Source organism: Danio rerio, chromosome 13 (genome assembly GCF_052040795.2).
Source record: "Danio rerio strain M-AB ecotype USA chromosome 13, GRCz13ab, whole genome shotgun sequence".
In the NCBI taxonomy this organism is placed as follows: domain Eukaryota; kingdom Metazoa; phylum Chordata; class Actinopteri; order Cypriniformes; family Danionidae; genus Danio; species Danio rerio.
In genome coordinates, this window is record NC_141033.1 from 38,947,696 (window position 1) to 38,960,000 (window position 12,305).

The following is a 12,305-nucleotide window of genomic DNA, read 5'->3' on the forward strand; positions in this document are numbered from 1 at the left end:
AGAACAAACTATCTTTATACAATAACTTGCCTAATTACCCTAACCTGCCTAGTTAACCTAATTAATCTAGTTAAGCCTTTAAATGTCACTTTAAGCTGTATAGAAGTGTCTAGTAAAATATTATTTACTGTCATCATGGCAAAGATAAAATAAATCAGTTATTAGAAATAAGTTATTAAAACTATTATGTTTAGAAATGTGTTGAAAAAAATCTTCTCTCCGCCAAACAGAAATTGGAGAAAAAAATAAAGAAGGGGCCAAAAATTCTGGGGGGTTAATAATTCTGACTTCAACTGTATATATGAGCAGTATTACACGATTAGCAGTGCGATTATGGCTGTATACTGGCACTGGTGGGAGGTGAAGAACACCAGAAACCATTGCTACTTCACAAATATCATATTAGAGCTAGTGTTTGAATGATTCTCTAGCGTAGAAACAGGTGATTTTGCTCACATTTTAAGATTATTAGGCTATCTACAGAGATTTTCTAGTATTTCTCTGTTGCAATCAGGAGATCACAATGATTAACCCAGAAAAAGCCAAAGCAAACACTACCAGATTACTATGGTATAAATACAGACCTACAACATAGAAAAGAGAGAGACTTACTTAGAATCTCTCTTACCTGTTTAGCCGAATGCTTCATTTATGTAGTTAATATGCAAAACGCTGTTTCGATGTTATTCTCACATGCTAACGATAACGAATTTTGGGGTACTAAAACTCTGAGGTAAACAATTGAACATGTTTCGTGACAGTTTACATGAAGTTTTTATTGACAGTTGTTTTGCAGTTAAAACACAGATTCATTGATTATTGTATATATTTTAGGAAGCTTTACGGTTTCTTTTAACATACCTTATAATGCTCATTCATGTTCTTGTATCTTGTAATAATTGCAATGAATCATCTTCGTGTCAGACTTCATAATCTCCTGCTCTCTAGAGCAACCACCGGATACTGAAATTCCCGCCTACACTAACTGCAAATGAATCGATATGGAAATATGATTGGACATTAATTTCATTTTTTGAAAAACACTACGAGATGATTGGCTACCATTGATTACACTATTTTCGTACGCCTGGTAGCCTAGATTGAAATAAACAAGAGGATATTTTCCTACAGGCCAGAGTCCTGAATTAAACATTATTATATACTGGTAACATAATTTATGCACAAAAGACACTGGAGAGAGCAAAATATACATACTTTAAAAAGTGTATTAGAAAAGACACCTCCCACCCCCACAAAAAAAACTGACGTTTCATGTGTCTGTAAAATCCAAATTTGCAGTCTATCTGGTTTAGATAGAGTCTTTGTTATTCTATAACAAAATCAGATAAATAGTGCTGATTTTTATCCAGGAATGAGCAATGTACACTGCACTGGTTTGGCTAAGTGTCTTACATCTTCAGGCCAGTAGAGGGAGTTTCAAGTGTTCAGTGTTATGTGCCTTTATTGAGTCGAGCGCGCTGCTCATTCTGCTGCTCCTTTGAATCCTCCCATGGACGCGGACCACGAATGTTCTTCCATCCATCCAAATCCTGATCCTTTAATTTCTGTAAAAACAAAACACATTATATTACATTTCTAGAAGTATTTCATAGCAAATGCATTCAATTTGTAACAAAGTTTGCTAAATTAGAAAAAGACTTGAAGGCTACAAAAACAGAACAAGACCCTACAGTAAAGCTCAAAAGATTTTTTTTAAGTTGTTGAAAATCATATTTTCTGCTTGAACATATTTTAATGGATAACTAATTTATGTGCAGGCAAAGCTGAATCGTTCATTCAGTGTCACATGATCCTTCTGAAATATAGGCAAGGGCAAATTTAACCAATAGGTAAGCGCCTGCTTAGGGCCCAAGGAAATCTGAGGCCCCCCCCCAAAAAAAATATATAAGTATAAATTATACGTATAAATAATATATAACATCATTTTCTAGCATATATTGTACGGTGAGGGTATAAAAAAAAAATAATAATTTGAACGCAATTATTACATCTGTGCAAATGTGTCCCCCACCCCAATCATGGAGCAGCCCACCAGTCAAATCTGTAAAGATTTAGTTTTAATTCATTTATTATTTTCAGTTGTACATTCATTTAAAAAAAAAAACAAATCATTTAAAACGTTTTACAAGATGCTTTACATGTCATTATTATTAAAATAAAATGTAGACAAGTAGATTGGATGATTTAAGTTTTAAAAAAAACAGCTAAAAAAAAAAAGGCACAAATGGTGCATTTTAGGACTTTTTGGTCTCATTGGCTGGAATTGCTTAGGGCCCCCAAATCAGCCCCTGAACATACGGCTTGGCCTATTATGATAAACAATTTATATATAAACATTTCTTATCAATTCATTATTTTTTTTATCAAAACTGCTGACTCTACAAAAACTAAAACTAGTTTACAGTGTTCAACATGGTTAAGAGAACATGTTAACAATTTACTTATTTCCTCTCATTTAAATGTGTTGTGAGATTTATAGAATACACAATACACTAAAATAAAGATTAACCTAAAATAAATACTTCCACAAACATAATTTCTTATTATGATTGTTTAAAATCATAAAAAACATTCATTAAAATCCTTTGCATAAATTGTTCAATTCAGTGCATCTACTGTATGCTGAACAAAATCCTCAAACTTTTGAACATGAACGTACATATTAAAGATGAGTCAAATCTGCTTAACTGATAAGTTTGCTAGTTTGTTAATTATTCAGAAATGTGTAATTGTGATTTCCCAGTACTGGGTTGCAGCTGGAAGGGCATCCATTGTGTAAAACATATGTCAGAGTAGTTCATTTCGCTGTGGCGACCCCTGATAAATCAGGGACTAAGCTGAAGTCAAATTAAAGAAAGAATGTGTAATTGTGAGCTCAAGAGTAACAGGCTGATACACAAACATAAGTGAAGTGGCTCTCAATGACGAAACCTCCCTGCTTCTGCCACTTGAGGGCGCTCTTCTACTACACGTCTGCTAGCAGAAGGTCATATTTAATAGCATTGTATCTTCTCATAAATGGCTGGATGGATAAAAATAAAGTTTTAAAAGTCAGAGAGAATCAACACTTCAGTATAATGGCAGTCTGCTTTTTCTGCGCTGGACAGCCTCAACCACACACAACCAGAAACGCAGAAGCTAAATGAACCATCCAGTGCACTTTACATGGGGACCAAACAGCCAACTAGACACTTTCTGTCCAGAATAACTTACAGCACGTTAATTACCAGCTCGGTCAGTCAGTCTCCCTGGAGCAACCTAGCGTTACATGACAAACAGCATGACAAAATTGTGATTACAGTCTCCCTGCGTCAGGTCCAAACCTGCACCGACTGCATTTAACAAGCCAGATGTTTAAGCATTAGGCCAACATAACCTGACTACTGAGTAAACATGACCACCATCTTGCAGCAAAACAGCAGATGGCTCTATAAAACATTATAACACAATAAAACATTAGTACACATGCACAGATTCATCTATCGATATAGCCCTCTCTATCTTATATTCCTCCTGAAGGATGACAGACTAAAATATTGTGAATATTGTTTTTAAAAGTAATAATTTTGTAAAGCAATTCAAAATAATCTTTTATTTCATATAAATATTTTACGTTTTTTATTCAATTCAATGAATGAAAAGATTGGTTTTTAGGATTATTCAGCTGTTTAATGAATCTTTCTCTCCTGAATTATTTATAATGAGTTTTACAAGCAGGTGTGTCAACCGATTAGCTTTGTTTTAAGACAAGCAAAAATGGCTTCTTATTTAAGCAGGAAAAGCAGAGTGCAATAAAAACCTTGTCAATGTGTCCCAGGGTTGTTTTTAATAGCTGTTAAAGCAAGAGTGATTTATTAATATTTAAACAGATTCAGTGTAGTAAGAATGTTATGTTTGTAAAGGAGAAAAAAATGAATTGATTTATCTGATTCTATTTTAATGTGTCCAAAAATAGTTTTGCATATTAAGTGTTTTTCTAAAAGCAAGTTAAATCTCTTTTTCACGTTCAAGTTGCTTAATTGGCATGACATTTTTGTTGGAGTATTGCAATCATTATACAATAATTATAGAAAACTCATTATCAAAATAATCAAATATACAAATGACAGAAAAAGACAATACCTGTATTATAATTTTAACTTTCATATGTGGATTGTTTAAATAAGGCAAATTAATTCAGTGAATTAACAATTTCTTATGGCATATACATAATTTGTACCCAGTTTAGATGTCATGTCATCCAATTTTCAATTCAAAAGAGCTTCATTGGCATGACCAAAGCATAGCACGTTACATGAACAATGAATAAAATAGCAGTGATAGACAGACAGACAGACAGACAGACAGACAGACAGACAGACAGACAGACAGACAGACACACAGACAGACAGACACACAGACAGACAGACACACAGACACACAGACACACAGACACACACACACACACACACACACACACACACACACACACACACACACACACACACACACACACACACACACACACACACACACACACACACACACACACACACACACACACACACACCTTTTAACCAGTATTCATCTGATTTAACAGTCTCTTGTCAATAATGGGGTTGATCGAGAAAGCCAGAGAGGAGCAGAAGCAGGAGATGAAGTAATGATGATAAAGAAAGAGCAGAGTTTATTGAATAACTGATCCGACTTTGGGTTTTCCAAAAAACACCCCAGAAAATTTCAAAAAATCCCACTGACTTTACATTGGGTCAAACTTTGTAAGCTCATAACTCTGCATCAGACTGTCCTACAGACTAGAGTCTGGCCTCATTTAACCCAGTCTAGCCAGCAGCCAACCACTGAAGATTCCTGAGGATTCCTAGCCACTCCTTAGCAACCAATTTCAGCATTAATAGCCAAACATGTTAACCAGTATTCAACTGAATTAACAATATATCAATATAGGAGTTGACTGAGAAAGCCTGAGAGGAGCAGATGCATGAGATAAAGTAATGATGATAAAGAAAGAGCAGAGTTTATTGAATAATGGAAAATGACGGCGTCACAACATTGTCCAGAGTCTATACAGACCTTGAAATGAAGACATTCTCTAATCTCATACTTATGAAAACAAGTGAATCCACAGAGTCAAAAGATTATAACAATATGAAAAAGTAATAATAAAGCAAGAAGTATAGACAAGCATTAATAATAATAAAACACAAATGTATGGCTTTTCTTGAAGCAACACACAGAAGTTTGCTACAAGGATTCTAAGATCCTTAGTTGGATTCTTCATTATTAATAATTCATAGTAAATACAATATACAGCTGTGCATTCATGCAAACAGTTTTAAACAATGTTTCAGACTAGTTTTGTCCACTGTTTATGACAGGCTAATACATAATTTCAGCTGTTGATATCAGTTTCTCTCTCAGAATATGACTCAGTGTTTCTATATTTTATAAAGATGTCAAATTTGCTGTAATTATCTAGAAATTGGAGAAGAATGTGGATATAATGTTGTGGTAATGTTCACAGCGCAGAAGGAAATGCTCCTCAGATTCCACTGATCGATCGATCGATCGATCGATCGATCGATCTATCTATCGATCGATCGATCGATCGATCTATCTATCTATCTATCTATCTATCTATCTATCTATCTATCTATCTATCTATCTATCTATCTATCTATCTATCTATCTATCTATCTATCTATCTATCTATCTATCTATCTATCTATCTATCTATCTATCGATCAATCGATCGATCTATCTATCCGTCTATCTATCTATCTGTCTGTCTGTCTGTCTGTCTGTCCTTCTAGGCGGTCTGTCTTATTTCAGCCTCTTTAACATAGATCAGGTACTCTGCTGTTTCCAAAAGGTGATGTTATTTCTGTGCCTGTATGACGTGTTTGTGCCCGATTATGTTGTGCTGGTTGAGTTTCAGCAGTAGATGTGAGTGTCAGCGTGCTCTTGTGTATCTGCTGTTCTGGACAGTGCATTGCTTCAACCTGATACCAGCTCACATCAATGCATTTCAGATGATTAGAAAACTTCATAGCTCTTTTTTAAAGGCTGATCAGTAAATGATATGAAGCCTTTTCACAAGCTGATTATCTTAAATCCTTGAAACTTTTTCATATTTTGATGAAAAAAAACATATGTACATTTATAATGATTTGTGTACGTATTATGTCATCATTGCAGCAAAAAAAATTATATATATATAGGTATGTATGTATGTATATATATATATATATAAATAAATAAATAAATATATATATATATATATACCACTTATGTGCATCAATAGATTTGCTCGTCAGTGTTTGAACTTTCAGCAGTGATTACTAAACCACACTGAACTTAAACTCTTAAAACTGGACTGACATTATTTCAATTTATTATAATCTTCTATGTTAAGCTTCTTTGACACAATCTACACTGTAAAAATGCTATACAAATAAAGATAAATTGAATTATGCGGAGTGTTTCTAATGCAGCGTCTATGAGCAGGACAATAAAGTTAATGTCAGTCTCTCCTCTGGCTATCTGAGCTTATCACTTATTCTTAATATTCATTCTCACGCATTTTTTTTCTGAAAATCTTGATGACACTATTGTTGAGTTTTATTTTATTATTTAAGAAAATAAGATTGTAATATATTTGTTGTACTCTCCCATTTACTGTGCTCTAAGTTTACCCAACTATGACGATTTTCACTGCTGAGAAACTCAGAAATGAGAAAATGTCCAGTTCCGCTCTAAATAAGTTGTTTGGCATAGCTTGATGTTCTTTAGTATAATCTTACATTATTTAATTACAACATACACACACACACACATGGCGACACGGTGGCTCAGTGGTTAGCATTGTCGCCTCACAGCAAGAAGGTCGCTGGTTTGAGTCCCGCCTAGGCCAGTTGGCATTTCTGTGAGGAGTTTGCATGTTCTCCCCGTGTTGGCGTGGGTTTCCTCCGGGTGCTTCGTTTTCCCCCACAGTCCAAAGACTTGCGCTATAGGTGAATTGAATGAACTAAATAGGCTGTAGTGTATGTGTGTGAACAAGTGTGTATAGATGTTTCTCAGTACTGGGTTGCAGCTGGAAGGGCCTCACTCACATATAATGCAATCAGCTTATGGTTTTAGTATTTTTAGCCAGGTCTGAACTAGTTTCACAAGGAACTCTATTTTTTAATCATATAAAAGACACTTATAACATTTACAGCCAGCTAAAAGTTTCAGTTTTAGAAATACTTCATAGGGTCTCTTTCTCTCTCATTACCTCATATTCCTCCTGAAGGATGACAGACTGTTTCTGACTCTTCACTCTGGCTTCCAGTGCTGGGTCCAGCTAAATTTAACACCAAAATCAACCAAAGGATAACAAGAAAAAAATATTTACGTTAAGAACAATAAAATTTTATTATAGGTTTTTTTTCTATACTCACCGGCCACTTTATTAGGTACACCTGTCCAAGTGCTGATTAATGCATATTTCTAATCAGCCAATCACATGGCAGCAACTCAATGCATTTAGGCATGCAGACATGGTCAAGACGATCTGCTGCAGTTTAAACCGAGCATCAGAATGAGGAAGAAAGGTGATTTAAGTGGTTTTGAATGTGGCATGGTTGTTGGTGCCAGATGGGCTGGTCTGAGTATTTAAAAAAATGCTAATCGACTGGGATTTCCATGCACAACCATCTCTAAGCTTTACAGAGTGTGGTCCAAAAGGAGAAAATATCCAGAGGGAGGCAGCTCTGTGGGTGCAAATGCCTTGTTACTGCCAGACGAGAATGGCCATACTGGCTGATAGAAAGGCAACAGTGACTCAAATAACCTCTTGTTACAACCGAGGTATGCAGAAGAGCATCTCTAAATGCACAACACGTCCAACCTTGAGCCGGATGGGTTACAGCAGCAGAAAACCACACCGGGTGCCACTCCTGTCAGCCAGGAACAGGACACTGAGGCTACAATTCGCACAGGCTCACTGAAATTGGACAATAGAAGATTAGAAAAATGTTGCCTGATCTGATGAGTCTCGATTTCTGCTGTGACATTTGGATGGTAGGCTCAGAATTTAGCGTCAACACCATGAAAGCACGGATCCATTTTGCCTGTATTAACGGTTCAGGCTGCTTGTGTAATGGTGTGGGGGATACATTCTTGGCACACTTTGGGTCCATTAGTACCAACTGAGCATCGTGTCAACACCACAGCCTACCTAAGTACTGTTGCCAACCATTCCTTTATGACCACATAACACACCATGTCATAAAGCATGAATCATCTCAGACTGGTTTCTTAAACATGACAATGAGTTCACTGTACTCAAATGGCCTTCACAGTCACCAATCTCAATCCAATAGAGCAACTTTGGAATGTGGTAAAATAGGAGATTCGCATCATGAATGTGGAGCCGACTAATCTGCAGCAATTGTAAGATGCCATTATGTCAATATGGACCAAAATTGAGGAATATTTTACAGTACTTTGTTGAATCTTTGCCATGAAAGATTAAGGCAGTTCTGAAGGCAAAGGGGGGTCCAACACGGTACTAGTAAGTAAGGTGTATCTAATAAAGTGGCCGGTGACTCTAGCTTTCAATATTGATGTAAAGTAGATTTTTTTTTATTTACACATTTAGACTTTCACCTTCTTAATATAATTTCAGAAAATAATTCTTTGCAAATTCTAAAAAGGGAAATCATATAAGCGGCCAATCACTATCAAAGTACCACATTGTTACTTACATGCTATTTAAGACCGAATGTTCAAAGCAGCAAGTCACAAATCATCAAAAACTAACGAATATTAAATCAACTTTACCTCAATACTTTCACTTACCTTTCTTTGGATCTTCTGAGCATCATATCTAATCTGAGTGAATTCTCTCAAACCAAACGAGCCTCCCACGATCAGCAGCTTCAGACAAACATCATACAAACAAGACATATGAGCAGATACATGACTGGTTGATTTCACAAAAACAGAAACTATACAATAGCGTTTAACATTGTTGGAAGAGTTTAAAATAAATATATTTCAGTACAGTCAAGACGCTTACCAGCATCGGGACCCCGTATTTTACTGTCCGGTTATTTAGCAGCTTACGAACTTGATTCCACATGTTTAGTTCATCTACGTCAAGCTACAATTACACATATTTTTTTTATAGTAAAGTCAGTAGGACATAACTAAACATGTCTCTACAGGGCGCCGCCATGTAAACCCACAATCCCTTGTACAGCCGCATAATACGTCCGTGTGGGACTGAAGAGAGGCTAATGGGTTCCACTTTTAAAAATCGTTAAAAAGTTGAGTAATAAAAAAAAAAAAAAAGATTAGTAATGATTAATATATCTATTTACAGAAGAAGCTATAGAACAGATAAGCTGGCCACCAACTACATTTTTATTAAATCTGTGACATAGAAGTCAAAAGATTTGTTAATGTATCAAAGCACAAAATAATGAAATTTTCGTTTTCCTCTGAGTGTGCTAGTTTTGAGACACTCTATATGTCTGTGTACCTTTGACCGAATTAAAAATGCCACTTTTTTCTGTCATAGGAACAGTCCCAGTGTTGTTTTATCAGGAAGAACAATAATCAAACTGTTTCCTTGTATATGCTGTCACAACATATTCATGTACATCAACATTGATTCATGTCACAGGAGAGTAGCCGATTGCGAAGACTTGAATATTTTTTCTACAGCATATTTAAGTGATTGTTATTATTATAAATAATAAGTAAATAATGTTATAAATAATAAACAATGAGTAACTCAAAACATTTATCCATAAACGCAATGTAAACACTTGAGAAAAATTACTATGAGAAAGTTTACAATGGCTTGTGTACTTTTATTTCTTGGTTCATTATTTTTATTTGCATAATGAATTCTATTTATATACAACAAATGTATTTTTATGGAGTTTCTTGCTCCAATTTCTTTGATCAAAATGTTGACACCTACTGTCAGCTTTTGTAAGAGCAGATTGATAGTTATAAAATCTAACATGATAGATTTTGCATTCAGTGTATTATTGGTGTTTATTTTCAGAAGGGATGAGAGACCTAAGAGGACCCCCGTATGCAGACTGATGGAGAGAGTCTTACTGTGGGTTATAGTGGTTAAGGACCAGGACTATGAAAGAAGTCTGTTGAGGGCAAATCAACGACCAGAATGTTCCTAAGGGTCTCCCATCCAAGGTGAGCATGAAAACAAGTTGATCTGTGATATATATATGTGATGTACAGTTGAAGTCAGAATTATTAGCCCTCTTGAATTATATTAGCCCCCCTGTATATTGTTTTCCCCAATTTCTGTTTAACTGAAAGATTTTTTTTTCAATACATTTATAAACATAATAGTTTTAATAACTCATTTCCAATCATTTATTTCTTTTATCTGTGCCATGGTTACAGTACATCCTATTTTTCAAGATACTAGTATTCAGCTTAAAGTGACATTTAAAGGCTTTACTAAGTTAATTAAGCAAGTTGGGATAATTAGGCAAGTTATTGTATAACCATGGTTTGTTCTGTAGACAATCGAAAAGTAAATATTGCTTAAGGTGGCTAATAATATTGACCTTAAAATGGTTTAAAAAATCTAAACCAAACCACTTTTAATGTGATTAAAATACAGTTAAATAGACTTAAGCATTCGTTTAGTTGTTCAAGCATAAAATGAGATAAAAGACTGTGTAATTGCTAGTGCTGTCAGCAGCAGCAGGCTAGCGCTGAACTTCCATTGAAAACAATGGGACAAATTTTCATATTTTAAAGAGATGGCAGGGAGAAATGGAATGTAATGCAGTGCTTCCTATCCAGCCTGAGACCCACTTTATATCAAATATATATTAGGCAGTGAAGATCACAGATTTTTTTAAACAAAACAGATCTTAAACGTGCCGATTTTGTAATGCAAAGACAGTTCACTGGAAACCGTTGGGCTGGCTGCTAAAATTCAAAGTCTGTGTGCATTAAATACCCCATTACCTTAGCTAATTGAACACATTTCTTCCTAATAAGCAATTAAAAACACAAACACACAAACAACTGTGATCGTTTCTTTATTTAAATTTTCATTTTTTTTAAACGTTTTTTTAATAAGGTGAAGAAAAATACCTTTTTTTGTTCTGTATAATAAAATATGTTACCTTTATTCCTTTATGAAGAGGAGAAAAAAACAAAACAAGAAGTAAAAATACACAAAACATTCCTCCTGTGGGGAAGTTTTTCAATGTTACATTTGGAAGCAGAAAAGGAGAAGATCTGTTCATGAAATCTGACTCGCCGTCTCATCAACGAGCATTTACAGAAGGTAAAAAAAGTGAACCAATCGCATCACATCAACATGCAGTCAGAGGTCACATGATGCTGCCGTTACACATATTCCAAACCGATTGTTGCATAATGTCACATACTCTAATGTGATATCCAGACGAGCATGTGAAGGCAGCATTTCTGACACGATCCCTAAAGCAGGCAAGACAGACTTCATGAACACACTGGAGAGAAAGAGCAGGAAGTCGTATATGACACACAGGAAGGGCTGAAAGGACGATACAAAAAAAAAACGAGCCAACGTCATTGGGTGGAGCTGATGGAAGCTGCTCTGATTGGCTGATCTGGGACCAGTTCTGCATGTTGGTTCCAGATCAGCGTTTAAGAGCCACTGTTACTCTCATAGTGTGCGAGCTGTGTGTGTGTATGAATATGCGTTTCTGTGTGTGTTTGTAGGAGAAGGCAGGTCACGGTTCAGAGGTCGCTCTCCCCATACAGGGCGGTGGAGAAAGACATGTAGTCGAGCGCTCCCGGGATGGAATCAGGCCCGCTGTAAGGCGTCATGCGGGCGATGCAGTATTCGGCCTGGTCGGGGGGCAGCTCACGCCTCAGCTCATCTGCCAGGATATAGTTCTGCAGCAAGACAGGGTTACGTGTTCACTGAGGTTTGTGTGAAATCAAAATTTACAGTGTTTATTTTGTAGTGCACATTGTTATACTTTAGGTTGTACTTTAAGTTGATTCACTGAAAAAAGTGTTTGGCTGCATCTGAAATAACCTACTACTTAGTAGGTAGTACTACAACTGAAATTTGAATTTACTACACAATCATTAGAAAACTACGTTCTATATAGTATGAATGTCAGGAGTATGAATGGATTTCGAAGGTACTGTATTCGCCATTTGTCATTGTCACATGACCTGCCTGAGTCAGTTGTGTCACTTCAATCACATTCAAGAATTCTGTAGCCTGGCATCATGGGATAGCGTATAGC

General features: G+C 35.8%; 2 protein-coding genes across 14 annotated transcripts in view; both read right to left on the reverse strand.

Annotated features, from left to right (window-relative positions):
- Positions 1-757: 757 nt before the first annotated feature.
- Positions 758-9,272, reverse strand: cox16 (cytochrome c oxidase assembly factor COX16). Its single transcript, NM_001017594.1, is given in 4 exon segments — positions 758-1,565; positions 7,295-7,363; positions 8,863-8,940; positions 9,083-9,272. Coding segments are annotated over 4 exon segments (324 nt in total). The 5' UTR covers positions 9,146-9,272; the 3' UTR covers positions 758-1,451.
- A 1,808-nt stretch (positions 9,273-11,080) lies between these two features.
- The window catches only part of actn1 (actinin, alpha 1), a 71,985-nt gene continuing 70,760 nt past the window's right edge, over positions 11,081-12,305 (reverse strand). For 6 of the 13 annotated variants that reach the window (NM_001168286.2, XM_087278060.1, XM_087278054.1 and 3 more), the window contains 1 exon segment: positions 11,081-11,943. In NM_001168286.2, coding sequence (NP_001161758.1) covers positions 11,785-11,943 — 159 coding nt within the window. In that variant the 3' untranslated portion in view covers positions 11,081-11,784. 13 annotated transcript variants of the gene reach the window in all.